Genomic DNA, 20,754 nt, shown 5'->3' with positions numbered 1-20,754 from the left:
TTATATGAAGACATGTAACTTTATCTGTTTCTGGTTTTAAAAATTGATTGGGCCTGTGTATCTTGGCTGGGATAGAGGACATGCCATTGGAGCATACCACAAGACTTGCACTCTTTTCCTGTATTTCCAGAGGCGGTTGCCTTGAAAATGATTATGTAGTTCTTGAAATTGATAAAGAGGAGGAGCTGGAACCAGTGATTATAGAAAACTTCCAAACACCTTAAAATTAAATGATCTGCTGCATGTTAGACACACTTCAGGAGTGTATGTTAGGTCTCAGGATGTCGGTCAGTATTTCATTGCTTCTACTAGTAGAAGACAAGAGATATTACAAGCAGTTGTGTACCATTTCAAGGAACTGCAGGTGGATGACTGACAGCAGTTAGTGAGTCTATCCTTGTCCAGTTTAGGCTTCTACAGTAGGAATATAGATTGCCTGAAAACACCCAGGGTGATTGGCGTGTTAACAATGTTTGGCAGAAGTAACAGATCCATTACTTCTTGAGGGACTGACAGAGTTTGAAATATAATGATCGTCTGTTAGGGAATGAATTAAATATTCTGCCTAAGTTTTGAAGATGAAACAATTAGATGTGACAACAGATGTATTGCCGTACTTATAATCTGCCGACATGATATTGATTTAGGAAATGCATAATGAAAACCAGGGCCTAGATGTATCAAGCCGTTTGTGAATCGCAAACGGTCTATTTGCATGTTTTGGCATGCATCAAAAATTCGCAAAATAAGGAATTGCAAAAAATTGCGATTCCTTATTTTGCCATAGCATTTAAGGAATCGCAATTTTGCGATTCCTTAAATGCTATGTATGTAACATTTTTCAATTGCGGATTTTGGTTAAGAAATCGCAAATTAACACCAACTTGTAGTTGATGTTAATTTGCAAATTCTTTTAAAAATGCACTAATTGGCATTTTTGAAGGTGGCATGTGACGCACACACATGCCCATAGGGCATGTATGTGCGCCATATGCACACACATGTAAATTTCAGGGGTGCAGCAGGGTGTCTTTGAGACACCCCTGCACCCTTGAAATTATTCTCAATTTGCGAATTCGCAAAATGCGATTCGCAAATTGAGAAGTATTTCGCAATCATTCTTATGGGCCTCCTGGCCCATAGGAATGCATGGGAAATTATTCCTTATTTGCGAATTCGCAAAGTGCAAATTCGCAAATAAGGAAGACTAAGAAATCGCTAAAAAATAGCAATTTTTTACATACATTCCATTTTGCGAATTCTAGATAGCGATTCCTTAAAAATCGCTATTAAGAAATCGCAAAATGGAATTTTGATACATCTACCTCCAGGTATTTTCCGGCCATGTTTCTGACATTGAGTGAGAGTCAGTCTTAACACTAAATTTAACTGTTCCCAATGAACAGTTATTGTGGTAATGGTGGGGCAGCTTCTTCCCCTGTTGGGGGCATCTCCCTCATTGGAATTTTCTCACCACCCCACTGTGGGCCACCAACACTGAATACACACACTAGGATCTATTCCTTTCTTCATTTGCCTGATTGAAAAACTAACATTAAAATCTAGTACGCACACAGGGATGCTCTCAACAATATAACCATAACAACTTCTACAATATATTGGGGCGATAACATTCATATCGTGGATATGAAGCCCATCTGCCTTGTGGAATATAGCTCCCAACATTATATGTGCATTACCCTTTCCAGAAGACCTAATGAGTATAACACCACTGGAATTCTCTTCTGAGATTATCCTCCCAGGTCTCGATTTATTAACTCCCACTTGTGATTGACTATCGTGAATTGACAGGGTACTTTCCTACAACCGATAAGATAGATATTTGTGATCATTTACATGGCGCATACATCTTACGGTAAAACCTTTGATCAGATCATAAAGTCTCATGCGAACTGGCATGTACTTCTTAAACACATATAACAATCATTAACTTGAAGTACTAGTTGTAAAAGACAATAACTATGGACTTATCTGTACATATTCTGTGGATTTTTAGTGGATCAATATATTATAGTAGCGAATTTCACACATTAAGATAGCCACTCCTGTTTCTCGAGGTGTAGGATGATACCTGATATGGCAAGTACGTCCTTTTTTTCTAGTGGCTTTTAAAAGACAGCTAATATGGGGCTCAAGCACAATGCCAATGCTCCTGGTCATGGCCTCTAACACAGCGGGACCAGATGCAGCATGGAATTGCTCATTGAAGAAATTAATTAACAAGTACATTTCAGTCGTTGTTGTGTGAGTGAGCCCACCTTGGAGGTGCCTTCCTTCTTAGCATAGAATAATAATTGGATACTGATGGATCTATAACTGTAATTTCTAACCCCACACAGACACTCACAGATTGCATGTACACGTGACCAGTGACAACCTATTGTGGTCTTACATATGCAATACGAAAAGGAGATATTTTGAAATACTGCCTTTTATTTACGATAACAACTGGACACGGCAATACTAGAATGCCAATACCTTGCTAGAACTAATATGGTTTAGCAGATCGTCTCTTTTTTGACTGAAACATGAGAATAGTAATGTAGTTACACCAGTCCGTGTGGGACACCGACATATGGACTAGTTTGATAAACGACTAATACAAGGTAACATTTAACCATAGTGTGACTGACCTAACTCTTAACATCCTAGGGTAACTTGTTGACTTTTGACATGTAATACTCTGATACATTTTGATGATAGATTACTAGTCGAACAGCATATTTTAAAGTTCCATACACAAGATTAGGACAGTGTAAGGTAAGACATGACATTTTCTTTTACTCTAATTCAACGGCCAGAAGTAGCTTATATGACAATTAAGACACTAAAGCTTGTGTGACTTTCCAGATTAATATTATGGTTCACTCCTGAAAGCTTCTTACATAAAATAAATACCAGCCATAGACATTTGACCCAGGTGGCAGTTTCTAAAACCTTCTAGATGGTCCTCCTAACATGATTGTGGCTTTGTTTTAGATTTATATCCCTGATGAAGTCTGCTGTGACTGTAACAGCCAGAAACGAAACACGTGTTGGCAAAGGGTGTATGTGGGTCAAGGAAATAAAGAACTGTTGAAACCACAACCTCAATGTTTGGATTTCTGTGTGCCTGGAGTACTTTATTATAGTTGACTGATGAGTTGTTTCTGTGTGGTTGATAATGGAAGTTTAACATGATATTCTGAGTTAATGATAGCAGTAAGTGTTAGAAGAGGAGTGAAACTGTGTTGAAGATATTGAGGAACCAGTGCTACTTACCTAGAATTAGTCACAAACAAATAAGTAAAATGTTAATGCCAGTGTAGATGGAATTGGAGAGCATGTGGATTCTGGGATTTTGCTTTTAGCAGTGGATCCAACACATTTATCTTAATAGTTGATCCGGTAATATTTATGGGTTCCAGAAATCTTAAACAATACCTGCAACTTTTGAATTGTAGGCTACACCCACTCCACAAATGTTGTTGTTCGCAGCAGCAGATACTTCACCAGCACATCTGGTCCCATGGCTGTGGAAACAAAAAGTTATATTAATGCCAAAAACATTGTAGGAATCAAAGTAAAAAACAAGGTATTCCTAGCGATAAATTCACCATTCCCCCTGCATGCTATCAAATGTGCTACTTCCCTCAACTTTAAAGCTCTTGAAACCATATTTAGGCATTGTTCAATTGCTCAATGTGTTGGTTCTCCTTTCTAGCCTCAGAGAAAACTTTGATTTAACCCCTTCAGTGCTGATGACAAAGCCAGCTCGTCATGGGCATTACCTGCGCTACGCGGATGACGAGCTGGCTTTGTCATAAACAAGCCATTTTTAAAATTTTAGCGCACAGCGGGAAAACGCGGTAGCGCGGTAGGGGTTAAAATGTAGGTTGTCCCGCAATAAACCTATCTCAGAAAATAAGAGTGCTACTGCTGCTGCTGACACTTTAGCAATTTGCGTGACGCAGAGCACTAAACAGGCATGTTTTGATAAAGAATTTAAAATCCTATAACTAGGTCAACTGCAGTCAATAATTTCTTTACGTACCTTGCTTCAGTGTGCTAGGAGCCTACTAGATTATGGGTGCATTGGCTGTATTCTCAATGTGGACTCATCATGTTAGTAATAGGGGAGTGTGACTGTTGCAGCCACACTCAACGATGACCTGGAGGGGGGCCCATATCTCAGGGAGGGGTGCTGTGTTTAGCAATAACTTACAATTTAAAAGCACCTGCTGCAGAGTTCCTTGTGCTCTAGCTTTCAGGTAGCAATAAAAATGCCAAGATAACTTTTGTGATTAATGTTCCTGCTAGACAGAGAGAGCAGAGTTGTACTTAGTGGCAGGTTGGGCTAAATAAAGTAGTGCAAAAGGATACTATGCCTGTTGCAAAGAACAAATGCTTATTTCATGTGGATAGCTGAGTGGATTAGTAAAGCTAACCTTTACCAGCACTTTAAAACATTTGGTCGGATAAACAAATACGTTTTTCACTTGAAACTTGCTTAACCTTCAGCCTTCTACTTTCAAGAAAATAACAATTCCACAGATTGCTTCAATGGGTGATGAATCTTCAAAAATATTTTAATCTGTGTGTTTCCCTCAAGCTTTAGTCTGTTGCCTATCTATCTATCTATCTATCTATCTATCTATCTATCTATCTATCTATCTATCTATCTATCTATCTATCTATCTATCTATCTATCTATCTATCTATCTATCTATCTATCTATCTATCTATCATTTATAAATCTGTTATCCCTAGAGGGTTTCTTGCCTTAAGCACCAACTGAGAGGACTACACACCTTATTATGTTTGAGAAAAAAGCTAGGTTTTGTGAAGGATATCGACTGTGAGAAGAGTGAAATCTAAGAGGGACATGAATCAATCAAGCAAACATTTATAGAGGTTTGATCATTCATACATCCAGGTCTTAGGTTCTCTTCTGGATTGCTGGAGTGACGATGCAGTGCTGAGGTGCAGGGAAAGGTTAAATGCAAGGTGCAAGAAGGAGTGTCCTCCGCTGTTCTGGTGTCTGCAGTGAGCCACGTGAACGTCTGGTGGAGCAACTGAAGGATGTGGAAGCAGGCGGATGAGACTGTGTTTACTTTCTTATCCTCAGGATGATGCCAACGTTGAGGAAGTGGTCTGTTGGGGCAGGAAATGTGCTGAGCTCCGCGGGCCACCAAGCATCAGTGTCATTCTCAAAGATGAGGACTACTTTTTTTTCAGTGTTGAGTTGGAGACAGTTGTCCTTCATCCAGTCCACGATGTTCATCATGCATCTGTGGATTTTAGCATGAGTGGTAGAGTGATCTTCGGACAGTCAGAGGATGAGCTATGTATCATCGGCATAAGAGATGATGTTGAGTCAATTTGATCAGTCTTGGCAGCCAGAGAGGCCATGTAAGTGTTGAAGAGTGTCAGGCTGAGAGACGAACCTTGGGGGACTCCGCAGATGATCCTCTTGAGCTCTGAGGTGAACGGTGGGAGTCAGATCCTTTTGGTTCTGCCGGTGAGGTACAAGGCGATCCATTTGAGGGCGTTTCCCTGAATCTCAATGTGGTGGAGTCTGTTGATCAGGATTTGGTATGAGAGAGTTTCAAATGCAGTGGACAGGTCCAGGAAGATGAGGACTGCTGTTTCCATGCTGTCCAGGAAGGCTCTGATATAATCTGTGTCTGGAATCAGGGCTGTCTCGTTCTGTTTTTAGCTCGAGATCCGAGTTGGCAGGGGTCTCGGATGTCGAGGTCTTCTATGTGTTGGGTGAGTCACTGGTTCATTGCTTTCCCAAAGACCTTTGCTGGATAGGGGAGCAGAGCGGTTGGCGGTTAGTTCTTCATTTCCGCTGGGTTGGCAGATGGATTTATGGATCCAGGAATGCTATTATTTACTCCCCAAAAATCACAATTGGCAATTAATAAAAAATATACTATATAACTAACTAGACTTCTAGATATAACTGAACAGTGATTTATAGTACATTTCTCAAAACTGTATTTTTGCAATCCTCTAAATAATCTCTCTCCCACCATTTAGTTTTCATATGTTGCACTTCGAAGAATAATTGTTTTAGGTTCACATAATTATTAGTGTTCAATTTTCTTCTCCTTTATTATTTTGTTTTCAGGACACAGAGCTACATACTGATGTTCATAATAGACCTGAAGTAAATTGTTGCTTCTAATAAATAATATTTGGGTTAAAGCATACAAATCCTAGTTCTAATAAATTAGGCTTTAAGCATTTGTTTTTGGAGTGGAAATATGTATATTTTGTAGTCAGGGTGAGCATTCCTGCCTGAACAGTTGGGGAAGAGATGTTCTCTGCTCCATCTATATTTCAATGTCTTGCCTCCAGTAAAAATAAAGGAACCTGACACCGGTCTTTTGTCACCCCAGAATACTTGGATCCTTGACAGGACAATGGAAGACCTTTCCAGAACCGGATTTGGGGCAGTATAGATAAACCCTCTGTAATCCTGCGTGTTTCCTGGGCTGGATTCGAATATGGCATCCTAAATGAGACAAAAAGAAATTGAGGGTAGTGCTCTAAGTGTGGCTTGGGACGTGACATGGAGGCATCACGAGGCCGCATCCGATGAAGGCAGAGTTACAGAGGTGGTAGTAGAGGAACGGGAAAACGCTGCCGAGTCAAGTGCCAGAGCAACGAACCACGAAGACAAGCTGGTGGTCGGCATATTGGGAGGAGAGACACCTGCCCCCAGAGAAACAGGACGAGTGCGCGAGGAGTGACTGGAAGATTCAGAACAGGAGGAAGCAGTGGAGCGATGAGACATCCCACCTAGAGGCAACCCCAAACAGTCATACCGACCCGAAGAGGGAGACTTTAGCGAGACTCACTCTGCCACAACCCTGAAGTAAAACGCTGGCACACCGGAAGGCTGTTAACTGCAGGTTTATTTCTATTAGAATATTCCATCCAACAGCCTAGGAGGAAGCATCAACTGACACTCAGCCTCAAGTACAAGCAAGTTAATACATTAAACTACCAAGACATATTTAACATTCCAATGTGACATGGGTATGGTTAAACGAGAAAGGAAGCATGCCAGCAGAATGTTCCACACACCACACACTTCCCTTCCTTAACAAAGTATATATCATCATGCAAAGAAATGAACAAATTAGAAAATTAAGCATAATCATCAAGATAACTAGGACATTTGATCGTCCTGAAGGAAGGACGAGTACTACCCATACATTTAGCATTTTTATCTATTTCCGGAGGGGAACAATCAAGAGGAGTGGTGTTGTTGCATGGACTTGCACCAACCTCCCATCAAGTTTTCCCTTCACAACCATAACTCTCTTAAGATTCCAAATGCGGTGGTTTTGTGTTTGAAAGGCATTATTGAAAACATTGATGACCATTAAAGGCTTCATGAACTTAGAAAGAGAACTACCAACAAGACCAGGACGTTTAATCATGACCCAATCTCCTACATTCACCACCATTTTTTTTACAGCATTCATAGCATCAAAATAGCTTTTCCTTTCAGCGGCTTTTCCACTCTTTTTTTTTTTTGCTGAGTTTAAATAGCGCGAACTAGACCCGAACCGAATCAGGTATCAGAGCGCTTTACATAGCACCAGTTACGTTACATGAGGACACACTTTCATTTTTTAGGCACGGGGAGATTAAGTGATTTGCCCAGAATCACAGGAGGTTTTTGGCGTCGTTACCGAGACTCGAACCCAGATCCCCAGGTCCGAGGTCGAGCGCCTTAGCCGTTAGGCCAACCCCTCTCCTCTTCCCTCCGTTGCACATCACTACCATCACACACACTTTCTTTACCCTTGAAAAATTCATATTTGTTGACCCAAGAAGGTTCTAAACAGGTATTAGGCACTCTACCTGTCAATAATAAAAATGGAGTCTTCCCAGTTGTGCCATGAGGGATGTATGTCATGACAAAGCGGGCTTTACCCCGCGCTGCCATTACGACACATCCTTTACAACGCAAGTTGTTACAACGTGGATTGTGGAATAGTTTAATTTTCTATTTTTTATTCCAACTCCAGCCCATGTTACAGTAGGGAAGGTGTTGGAATAGAAAATTAAACTATTCCTTTACCAACAGCGCCCTCCAGCGCAAGTCGTTCTAACGTCTTGCGTTGTAATAGCAGCGTCGTAATGGCCGTGCGGGGTAAAGCCCGCGTTGTCATGGATGCTTACCGCCATGAGGAGTCATCCTATACTCCTCAACTTTCTTAAGAACCTCACTTTTCTACTCTAGGGATAATGACTTTGCTAAGACAATAATATCCTTAAGCACTTTATTGAATTTCTCTACCATCCCATTTGACTCAGAATGATAGAGAGAACATGTTTTATGAACTGTACCTCTTGAGGATAGAAACTCCTCCATTTCCCTTGAAACCAGTTGGACCCCATTGTCCGTTAAAATAGACTCAGGCATGCCTTCCTTAAAAAATAACTTTTTCAAACACTTAATGAAATGTACAAAATCCATCACTGACAAGAAAAAACCTTCAGGCCAATGGGAGTACATGTCAACTATGACCAATAGTAAGATTTGTAAACCACCACTATCAACAGGTCCTAAAATGTCCAAAGCAATGTCTTGCCAAGGATGTGAAGGACACCTCCTAACAATCATAGGTTGCACCCGAGAACATTTACATTTATCACTCATGGTGCAAGGAAGACAGTCTTGCACCACACGCTCCACACGTTTGTACATGCCGGGCCACTACTACGACATGCGCAATCTTTCCTTGCTTTTCATAAGACCCGCATGGGCAGCATGGAATAAGTCCACCAATTCTTTCCTGAGACTACTGGGTGGAATTAATCTCGTTCCAAGAAACAACAAGCCATTTTCAAGAGATAATTCATTCCGTAGGTACCAAAAGGGTCTTGTAAACTCAGATCCCGCCTTAATGCTAGACCAACCTTTTTGAACAAAGGACATCACCTCTTTAAGTGTAGAGTCAATGGCTAACTCCTCGCACCACCTTTTTTCAGAGATGATATTATAGTCCACCACACACACCCATTCATTACTTGCTTCTAAGTCTCACCCTCAGAAGATTCTTCAGGAATGAGATGTGGTAACACAACAGCAACTCCTATTTCAATGCCAGGAATGTACTTGAGTGAAAAACTAAATTCCTGCAGGCCAAAGACCCATTTAGTGATCCTACTGGAAATCAAATCAAGACCTTTCTTATTAAAGATCTCCACTAAGGGTTTGTGATCAGTACGGACCTCAAAATCAATTCCCCAAAGGAATTTCTTTAATTTTTTTATGGGCCTGAAGACCGCAAGAGACTCCCTTTCCACAACAGAATAACGTGTTTCAGCATCCCTTAAACTACAAGATAGGAACATGGCAGTTTGCATACCAGAGGGGCCTTGCTGCTGTAAAACTGCACCCAAACCTCTCTCACTGGCATCAGTGGCAAGAATCGATTTAATCCTGGGGTCAAAGCTTTGAAGAGAAGGAGCATCACTCAATTTTTCTTTAACACTGGTGAAGTCTCTCTCACAGAGCTCTGACCACTCAAAATCAATGGGTAATATTCCACCATACCCAAGAATTTTATCAATTCACTCCGGTGGGTAGGAGAGATCATGTTTTGAATAGTAGTAACCAGATCACCCTTAAGCTTGACCCCATCACCAGTTATGTTGTGCCCTAGGTAGTTTATAGAATCAGATCTAAATTTACATTTTTCCATTTTAATCGTAAGATTACAGTCACACAACTTCCCTAGAACCAATCTCAATTGAGCATCGTGTTCATCCACATTATCATCAAATATGAGAATATCATCCTGATATATGCACACCCCTACAAGATCTTTAAGAACATTTTCCATGGCAGGCTGAAAAAAAGATGAAACTGAAACTAAGCCAAAGGGCATTCTGATAAACCTAATTGTGCCAAAAGGTGTTATAAATGCCGTAAGGTCTCTACACGATTCTTCTAACTCGATCTGTTGGTAAGCAGAAGTAAGATCGATAGGGCTAAACACCTTTGCCCCATCAAGTAAAACTAGCATCTTTGTAATGTTTGGCAGAGGATATCTATCCACAATTACACACTTATTTAATTGTCTCAAGTCAATGCAAAGACGTAAGTCTCCATTGAGCTTCCTAGCAGCAACTACTGGAGCCAACCATTCTGTTCCCTCCACTTCTTCAATGAAACCACATCTTTTGAGTTTGAAAATGTCTCTTTGCATATCATCTCTGACTGAAAGAGGCACATTTCTTACTTTGCAGCATATGGGCACATCATCGTTCTTTAATTTAATTTTGTGTTGATACCCTTTCAAACACCCCAACTCATGCTTAAAAACACCTAGAAATTATTTCTTAAGATCATGCAGAAACTGGTTCTCTCCAGATTTCACTACTGAGCACACCTTATCTTTAATTTGAATAGGGGGATCAGAATTGGGATCAAGAAATACACCTAAGTCACCCTGGTGGAGCCAGCTGATAATGCTATCTCCCTTCTTGGATACATACATTTTCCCCGATACGAGTCTATTTTTATACTCAATGAGGCCAATGGAATAACCTTGTAACTTGATAGGCTCAACCCCATAAGCCAAAGGTGTGCTATCAGGCTTTATCAGTGATATCTTGTCCTTCAATTTTGTGAGATAAAATAAAAATAAATTTTTGGGGGGTAATATATAAATGGAGTGTGTGTGTCACAGAAGACATGCAGTGTTTTTGTAGGTAGAACACTCTGCAGAAAGATAAATAAACACAAGTTTGTGAAGTAGTGTGCGTGTCACTGAAACAGCACACAGAATATCTTTCTTGGTTTCTAGACAATTCTGAAACAAATGGAGACAATCTCCCAAAGATGGCTGCCACGCAAACCTATGCAGCGTGAAAACGTAGGTGGATTGATGTTGGAACTGTGAAATACATGCAGAGAACACAGGAGCTGGAATTGTATGGCGTGCAGGGAAGACATAAGCACGCTTGTGAAAGGTAAGCATTTGTGCAGATGAAAAAGGAGGCAAGCGACCGCTGAGCGAGGTGACAAGTTTATTTTCAAGAGACTCGCTCGTAGAATAACACACGCTGTAACAGCAAAGTATAGGATTGACTTTTACAGTCCAAAGAAGGGATGAGCCCGCATCGGCACCTCCCAACCCCAAAGTAAAATGAATAGGGGCGGGTACGCGGTAAAAGTTCCCAATCCCAATACCTTTACTTTGGGCTCTAACGGAGCTTCCAAACGAGTGAAAGTCATAAAGCAGGGCTGAAATTAATAAGGCATGCCATTGCTAAAGTGGAATTCAAATCAGCGCTTCTCCCAGTACGGGAAGAGAAGTCATGAATCAGCGTCATAAATCAGCACTTCTCCCAGTGCACGAAGACAGTCATAAACGGTTATCTCTTGCCGGATTTCAATGAAGGAGCCTTGTTTCTGTGTTGAGATCTTCCTAAGCCTGCCGACTACGCCAGTGTAGCATTCCTGAAGTAAAAGAAGTAAAACGCTGTACACAGGAAGGCTGTTAACTGCAGGTTTATTCCTATTAGAATATCCCATCCAACAGCCAAGGCAGCAGCATCAACTGATACTCAGCCTCAAGTGCAAATAAGTTAATACATTGAACTACTGTGACATATTTAACATTCCAATGTGACATGGAAATGGTTAAACAAGAAAGGAAGCATACCAGCAGAATGTTCCAAGCTAGAGTGGTGAGCACACCTCACAGTGGCTTAAGGCAAGTACCTTTTTTATTTTCTTCATGTCTGACAGGTGGCGGTTGTGGCATAAATAGTCATTAACATTTTTAGTTTTGAACCTCCCAAAGCTATGCTGGTACCTGTTGATTAATAAAGAGACAATAAAACACCACCTCAGCCAGGACATCCTGTATGACTGGGTGACCACCCCCCCCCCCCCATTTTAAATGCTGGCACCAGGTATAAATATTGGACCTTCAGAGCCACTCATCAGTACACTCCTAGACATGTAGACACTACAGAAATGGACTGCCTTGTACCCCAAGATATGCCTTGCTGCTTGAGGTATGCCTTCCACCTCAGAGGAATGCCTTGCTGCTATCAGAGGATGGCCCTGCTGTTTGAGTCCTGCCTTGTTCACAAGAAGACTGCCCTGCTGCTTGAGGCTTACACTCACTGAAAGAAGACTGGACCTGTTCCCAAGCTAACCTGAGTGACTCCAAGGGTCAGTTGGCTGACCTCCTGTATGGGGATCAGGCACACAACAAGCTCCAAAGGCTTACCTGCAACGGCCAAGCTGAATTACTGCAACTGGACCTGCACCTGTACCTGCCTAAGCTGTGCTGGCCTCTGCTAGAGGTCCCTGATCCTCAAGAGGTGCCTACTGATGTTCTGGAACTTTTACTGACATCAGAGTGCACTCCTCAGAAGAGAAAAAGGATATCCTGAAGTTTTGGGCTCTTTGCAATTGTGAACAAGCCCATTTTCTGCAAGACTCTGCCACCTGTGATGACCACCAACAGGAAGCTTTGTGAACCTGGCCCTTCGCGGTTCAGTAATCACCAGTGACGATGGCAGCATGAGATCAGCTCTTTGAGCTAGAGCAATGACAGCCTGTGTTGACCACCAACGCAAATCTCCAGTATTGACCTTTTTCAAAGCCTGACTGGAACTTCGTGGACACCAGGCCTGCGCTTTGTGCTACAGGGATGACTATACATGATGCTCTCCCTGCTCCTCACAGCCTCCTCCACCGTGAATGGAACCCTTCACGCTAGTCTTTGAGAAAGTCGCTATGTCAGCTGGACTAACCTGGTCCCTGAGTCCTTCCTGCACTCCATCACGGTCACCATGAACTTGTGCCTTATCACAGGACTAACATGACCAGATGACCTGCACTTTGTACTTTTAGATGCTATATTTACCAAAAGTGTTTAATTTGCATATCTCTGGTTCTAGTGATTGTATGTTTGTTGTTCTTTTGTCATTTCTATGGGATGTTCTGTTTTCACTTTACTACTGTTTGCGTGATGTAAATATATTTTACACATTCCCCTGAGTTAAGCCTGACTGCTTTTCTGCCAAGCTACCAGAGGATTAAGCACAGGATGATCTAGTGACTTTTGTGGTCCACCATGAGAAGTATTATGGTTGTTGCCTGAGTGGGGCTTCCACTCCCCTAAACCAATAAATAACCCAATTTCTTACAGTGTGTGCTGGCATTTGTGTACGTGCGCTTAACTGTCTCTCTGTCCCTCTCTCTCTCTCTCTCTCTGTATATATATATATATATACATACATATATACTACCTACTGTCACTCGCCAGTAGGTAGTTATAGTTAAGACCTTGTTTATATTCAAAAAGCGTATTTTGCTTTCCAAATAACTTTGTTGTTTGACGAATCTTCACATAATTTTCAAAACTAGTGGGGCACTCTGGTCAGCTCCTGGCTTAAAAGGTCTGGGGTGAATCAAGAAGCGGGGGTTGAGAAGAAAGGGGGGACCTAAAACACGTTTTCCCCATGTAAATTTCCATAGGAAGCTTTAGACAAAGCTACAGCCCGAACTGCTGAACGGAATTACACCAAATTTGACAAAAAGGTAGGTCTTGGTTCAGAAAGAGCCCTTTTTGCTAAATGCTGTAAATCCATTCAATAGTTCCTGAGAAATTAAAAAAAGAAAAATATTGATATCTGAGCACCAAGGAGGATTCGCGACCCCTCCCGTGCATGAGCTCAATTCTGATTCACAACATGGCTGCCAACACTTTCTGGTTTGGAATGTTGGCAGCCATGTTGTGACTCAGTAACCGAGTCACAAGATGGCATTCAATATTTAAATACGGGCGTCTGTTGCAGACCCGTGGGGACCACCACTTTCCCGGGGCTTTGAAATGGAGGGAGGGGGTCCATGCAGCCCGCTTCCAGGACTCCTCGATTGGCCTGGGGACCGCCACCCCCCAGGTCCGGCTCCTGCAGTGTCCCCGGGTGCTCACCCCAGGGACACTGCTGTTTGCTATGGCAGGGCGTGAGCACAGCTCCCTCCCTGCCATAGCAAACTCTGCTTATGCTTCCAAATTGCTTTTGAGCAAGGGGAGCTGCATGTCAGCAGCTCCCCTTGCTCAAAAACAATGCCGCAGGAGACGGGTAGCTGGCGGGACCGTCGGGGCATTGGGGCTCCCCGTACGGGCCCCAACATGAGGCCAGGCCCCGAGTCCAAAACTGGTCCTGTAGGGGGCCACGCGGCCCCCCTAAATAAAATATTTTTTTAAAAGAGGGACATCCCCGGGGGATAGGGTCTCCAGGGCCAATATAGGCCTCAGGAGGGGTCCACGCAGCCCCCTCCTTCAAATCTTTTTTTTAAAGTAAATATGTGGCCATGCCCCGGGGATGGGGTCCCAGGGCCAAATTGGCCTCTGGAGGGGTGCCGCGAGGCCCCCTTCCTGTTTTTGTTTCTCATAAAAAAACAGGGGATGGGGCCCCAGGGCCCAAAATATTGTAAAAGAAGGAGGGCCACACAGCCCCCCTTCTAAAAAATGAAATGAAAAGAAAGTGACCTCTTGGTGCACTGGTGGTGGGGTGATGGGGTCCTCTTGTGTCCTGGGGACCTCAGGACACAAGTGGACTTCATCCCCCAAGCAACAGTGCACCAGTATCTGTGTTTGCAGAGTGGTGTTGAAAGGGGGCGTGTCCTCAGACCACCTCTCTGCAACGCAGCTCTGTGGCGCATACTGGAGGTACCTGGTGGGCTGCTTGGCCCCAGGGACCCTCAGGAATGAAAAGGACTTAATACCCCAAATTAAAACACACCAGAAGGCACGTTTGCAGAGTGGTGGGTATAGGGGGCGTGACCTTTGTCCACCTCTCAGCAATCCCACTGTGTGGGGCTTACTGGAGGTAAGACGTAGGCTAGTTGGCCCCTAAAGGGCCCCCAGCAGTGAAGGGGACTGCAATTCCCATCCAAAAGCACACCAGGGAGAGCGTTTGCTGAGTGGTGGGAAAAGGGGGCATGGTCTGCTATGAAAACTTAGCAATCCTGCTGTGCGAGATTTACTGAAGGTAATAGGGGGTTGTTGGCCCCCAAGGTTGTTGTTGGGTGCCAACTATCTCTCTTGTTACCCCCTTTCTCCACCACTCTGCAACCGCGCCTCCTGGCAGACTACGGCATGGGGATGAAGTCCAATTTACTCCAGAGGGACTTTGGGGCAGAGAAGCCCTCCTGGTACCTCTTATAAGTCCTACGCAGCGGCATTCTTGAGCGCTGGTCGGAAGCCTAGCACCCTTTATCCACCACTCTACAAACTTGACTACTACTTAAAGAAGCATCTTTCTGCACCTCTGACTAAGAGGTAGTTTTAATTCCCCTGCCCTATTATGTACTAGGGCCTTACAGAGGAGGTCATGCCTGCCAATCACAGGTGTACCCCAATTCAGTGTTCCCTAGTGTATGTAGGTGTTTTCACTGTATTCTAAGTATCTTTTAGCATAGCACTGGCTCTAGGCCTGGTTAGTCAGAGTCAGTTATCACCAGAACCCGTCAGCAAAAAGTTGGGGGCACAGGATGACTTTGCAAGAAGGCCTCTCTCTGCTCCTCTGTTGGTTCTTTGTGCACATTTCTTCCTTCTTTCTGCACCTTTCTTCGACTTTCTGGACATGTCCTACCTCTGTGAGCATAGTTAGAAATTAGCATTTAAAAAACCTTTGAAATTCACTGAAAAAAACACAGGTTTCAGGGCGTTATACTTAGAAATAAGCATTTAAAAAACCTTTGAAATTCACTGAAAAAACCCGGTTTTCAGGGACTTTGTAGTTAGAAATTAGCATTTAAAAAACCTTAGAATTTCACTGAAAAATCCAAAGGTTACAGGGACGTTTCAGTTAGGAATTAGCATTTAAAAAACCATAGAAATTCACTGAAAAAAACCAAAGGTTTCAGGGGCGGCCCAGTTTGGAATTAACATTTAAAAAACCTTAGAAATTCAAGGAAAAAAGCAATGCGCTCAGGAACGTTATAGTTAGGCCGCCATTTCACTTGTACAAAACCAGAGAAATTCAGCCGTTATAGTTAGCTGAGCTAACTATAACTTGCTCCCACTCAATGCACTGCTTATGACGTCACATATTACACCACTCATGACATGGTGAGTGACATCACTGATGACATCTCAAATTACATCACTGATGACATGATCCACAGAATCTCTGACGCACCCACTCACACCCCATATAACCTTTCATACACCCACTCAAACTTTCACACTACACTTCTCAAAACCATTGACACACCAATACCACTACATACATACTCACTCACTCATTTATAGGTCTACACACACATTCACTCACTTAACCATACAGCCATTCATGCACCCACCCACTCACTAATACAGCCACTGACATATCCACTTGTACAACCATGCAGCCCCTCACACACTGTCAGACACTCATAGAAATAGTCATACACCTACTCACTCATGCTTAAAGTCAATCACACTGTCACTTACTCACCTATACAGTTTTGTACACACCGACTCACTTATTCATACAGATACTAACACCTACATACTCACCTACAAAGTCACTGACACAAGGACACACTCACCCATACAGCCACTCTCACAATACTTCACTCACCCATACAGTCCCGAAAGTGCAGATATGGCCTCACAACATCTTTGTGATAATATTTCCAGTTTTCTCACTGAAAAAATTGATGCCATTTATAAAAAAATAGAGGCACTTATCCCTGCCATGAGTAGCCGGGATAATTATACTTTGGGGCAAACAGCGCCTATCAATTCCCACTCCTTTAACGATTTTCCTGAAATATCTCTAATAGAGGTTCAGAAACTGCTCACTGATATTAAAAGTGGGAGCCCGGCGGACTTGCTTCCAGCCAGACTTATGGGTCCTCTAGGGAGAACACTGGGCCCTGATGTTCAGAGACTGGTGAATCTCTCACTTATAACTGGGGTTGTCCCACAGCACTGGAAAAAAGCCCTAGTTAGACCAATTAGGAAGAATACATCTCTCCCTTGGACCAACATGTCTAATCTTAGGCCAATTTCCCTGTTGCCATTTCTAGGGAAAATTATCGAAAAGCACACCAATAAACATCTATCTACCTACCTGGAACAATCGGGTAGCCTTGATCCTTCACAGTCAGGTTTCAGGCCAAAATATAGCACCGAAACGGCCTTGCTGTCGATAACGGACGAACCGTAGATCGTCCGTACCAGGACAAAGGTTATTCTGTTGTCCTGGTGCTGCTGGACTTATCGGCAGCGTTCGATACTATTTCTCATACCATCTTGATCGAACGACTGTCTGTGAGTGGAATCGGCGGTAGGGCACTGGAATGGATCAAAAGCTTCCTCTCCAACCGCACCCAATCTGTCACCATGGGTGAGTTTAGGTCGGAAGAGGTTAACATCACCAAGGGGGTCCCGCAGGGTTCTTGCCTGAGCCCGACCTTATTTAACACCTATGTGGCCCCCTTGGCAGAAATAACCAGAGCTTTCGGTTTCTGCCCAGTGTCCTACGCTGATGATACACAGCTGCTTTTCCCCTTTAAAAAACTAACCTCGGAGATTATACAATCTTTCTCCGATGGGATGAAGGCAGTTGCAAGGTGGATGTCTTCCAACTTTCTTCAATGTAACGTTGGAAAGACGGAGGTGATGCTTTTCGGCGAAGCTAGGGTCCAATGGTCTCCTGATTGGTGGCCTCCTGATCTGGGCCCAGTCCCTGAACCTAAAACAATAATCAAGAACCTGGGAGTTCGACTGGAACCGGAGCTGACCATGAAACAACATGTTATCACTACCGTGGGATCCTGTTTCCACGTGATAGGTCTCCTCCGTAGGATATTTCCTTTCCTTCCTGACTCCCATAGAAGAACTTTAGTTCAAGCTCTAGTTATCAGCCGTCTTGATTATTGCAATGGTCTCTTGGCAGGTGCAAATGAAGAGGTTTTGGATCGTCTGCAGGTAGTGCAGAATACAGCAGCCAGGTTGGTGCTTAATGCACCACCCAGATCTCCATCTAAACCTTTACTACACAAACTTCACTGGTTGCCTATACGTCAACGAGTGAAGTTTAAGACCTGCTGTATCGTTCATAAGGGCCTCAACGAATTGGGACCAGAGTATTTGGCTAGCAAATTTGTTCCATACGTCCCCACCCGTATCCTTAGGTCTAGTGAACAGCTGTTATTGTGCGTTCCTAAGATAAGTAAAACTAGGCTAGGTGGTAGGGCCCTGTCCGTGGTGGGTCCTAATCTCTGGAACACACTCCCACTCTCGCTGAGACAATGCTCTAACCACCTTCATTTCAGAAAATACCTGAAAACTTTTTTGTTTAGTTCACTCTAGCTAAGCACCCTGGTTGGGATTCAAAGAGCTCTTCTATAATAATTTTAATATCATCGTTTCCTTTCTCAGTTCCTCTACCGGTTGTCACAAGCGCAGAGATACTCCTACGGGAGTTTATTCATAGCGCTATACAAACCCGCAAATAAATATACTCTAACACATACTGCCTGTCACATATGTATTTACTCACATATATACGGCTGAGACATCCGTTGACTCATGGACATAGCTATACGCAAACTTACTCAACCAAGCACCCCTTCTCAGATGCACTCATGAACCCATACAGGCAGTGAATCACCCACTCACTCATCCATGCAGGGACTCACACCCACCCGCACCCACCCATTCAGAGAGTCATGCATCCATACAGGTACTCAGACAAACAATCAATAACCCATATAGACACTCTTGTGCCTACTCACAAACCCATGCAGTCACTTATATGATAACTAACAAACTGATACAGACATTCACACAGATTAGTCACTCACCATTCATTCACTGAGACACGTTTATGTTTTACCTGCTGCTCAGCCACTGCCACTTGGGTTGCAAAATGTTAGCGTGGTGACACTGTGGAATGTTGAATGAGGGTGGAGTCAGTTGGAGAATGGGCTGAGCAGCAGGAAGGCTGCTCCTGGTGGGGCTATTGATCTTAACATCTAACTTAATAAATGCCGTGGAATGTTGGATGAGTGTGGAGTCAGTTGGAAAATGGGCTGAGCAGCAGGAAGGCTGCTCCTGGTGGGATTCTTGATCTTGACGTCATAAGCGGTCCCTTGCGGGGGCACAAGTTATTGTTAGCTCAGCTAACCATAACGGCTGAATTTCTCTGGTTTTGTACATGTGAAATGGCAGCCTAACTATAACGGAACTGTGGAGAAGGATTATTTTGGAGTTTGCTTTGATGGACTTCCATGATTCTTAGTGCTACTGACGAAATTAGCTGTGTTGGCATTTGCAGTTCTTCATATATTAGAACTGTTACTGGATTATAGGTGGATATTTGCCACTTGTATCTCCTTTCTCCTACAGCGGGCGCACCACTTTGGTTGATTGTTTAATTGCAGCATTTAGAGTGCATGCAGCCACCACTATTTTGCAGGCTGTTTGATTTCAAGACCATCATTTTATTTGTGTTTGCATGTGCCATTTCATAGTACTCGTGTTGTGTCTCTCAACTTGCGAACCTTTTTTTGTTTAGCAGAATGGAGTGATACATTTTGGTTACAGATAATGTTTTTCACTCTCTCCCGCCATGCACTTTTCTGTGAGTCCCTGAATACCACTTCTTATATGATGGCATTTTCCATCTATGCTAATGTCCCTGTATGAGGAACGTTTTTCTATAATTGGTATTCTGTCCCAGAGACCTGGTATACTTTCTCGCCTGGAATTTAATGTGCTTTAATGGCAAGTAAGGATGACACTGGTTGTGCTATGTCTCAGATAGGGGTAATCCTCTTGTTTGATGTCTATTAGTGATTGAAAAATGTTTAGCACCCATCAAGTCCTCCCTGGCTCCTAAGCACCGTTTACCCTATTGAGCAGGGTCTAACTTATGGAACGGAGATAAACACATCTTAGGATGTGAATATTCAATCAGAGATGTAGAACTGCTCTTGATTTTCAGCTTGCATTAGGCAGATATTGATCCAAATAGAGATAGGTGCAAACTATGTAAGATGAATGGCACAGGTATGCAAAGAAAAAATGTAAAACTCTTTCATTAGTGGATACATATTCATATTTATGGCTACCCATACTTGTTTATGTATTGATAACGAGCAACTACTAGTAAAACACCTAGCTGCATGGTGCCATAGAGCAGCTGAACTAAAATGACACTAAAAGGGAATGCATAGATGCAAACATTTAACTGGAACAGCCCACAGTGACGGAGAAGTGAAATGGGCAATTATATTACAATATGGTGGGATGGAGAGGAAAGAAGGAGAGCACATACAACTGTACAAGGAGCATGAGACATACACAATTGCAACCAGGGTCTTGAGCCAGTGGTTGCAGGTGGGGCCTAACAATACTCGTTTTTGGGGACCAGCACTTATTTTTCCACATCAGACATTTATTATGAGCAACAGAGGGTAAAACAAATAAAGTGGAAAGCCAGAAAAGTCAAGGATTAAAAATATGTCACAAAGGTAGAAAGCAGGATCCTGCATGAGTGAGATAAAGGGGTAGGCATTGCATTGTAGTGTATTAAGGAGGCATGCGTTGGAGCAGAGCTTTGGGCACCAGCATTCACTCTTTTACAAATGAAGCACAGATATTTGGTGGGTACAATCTAGTTTTGCCATGAGTATTAGACCATTCATCCTCAGGGTGGTCTTTCTCTAGACTGTTTGCCTTTTACCTCCTGTTT

At 42.9% G+C, this 20,754-nt stretch overlaps 1 protein-coding gene across 1 annotated transcript in view; it reads right to left on the bottom strand.

Annotated features, from left to right (window-relative positions):
- The window catches only part of PCSK2 (proprotein convertase subtilisin/kexin type 2), an 850,498-nt gene that overhangs the window by 280,209 nt on the left and 549,535 nt on the right, over positions 1–20,754 (bottom strand). The window contains exon 7 of the mRNA XM_078649584.1: positions 3,445–3,533. Coding sequence (XP_078505710.1) covers positions 3,445–3,533 — 89 coding nt within the window. The remainder of the gene's footprint in view (positions 1–3,444; positions 3,534–20,754) is intronic.

Source organism: Lissotriton helveticus, chromosome 6, assembly GCF_964261635.1.
Source record: "Lissotriton helveticus chromosome 6, aLisHel1.1, whole genome shotgun sequence".
Classification (NCBI taxonomy): Eukaryota; Metazoa; Chordata; class Amphibia; order Caudata; family Salamandridae; genus Lissotriton; species Lissotriton helveticus.
Note: the sequence above shows the minus strand (reverse complement) of the source record. Positions and strands in the feature narration are given on the sequence as shown.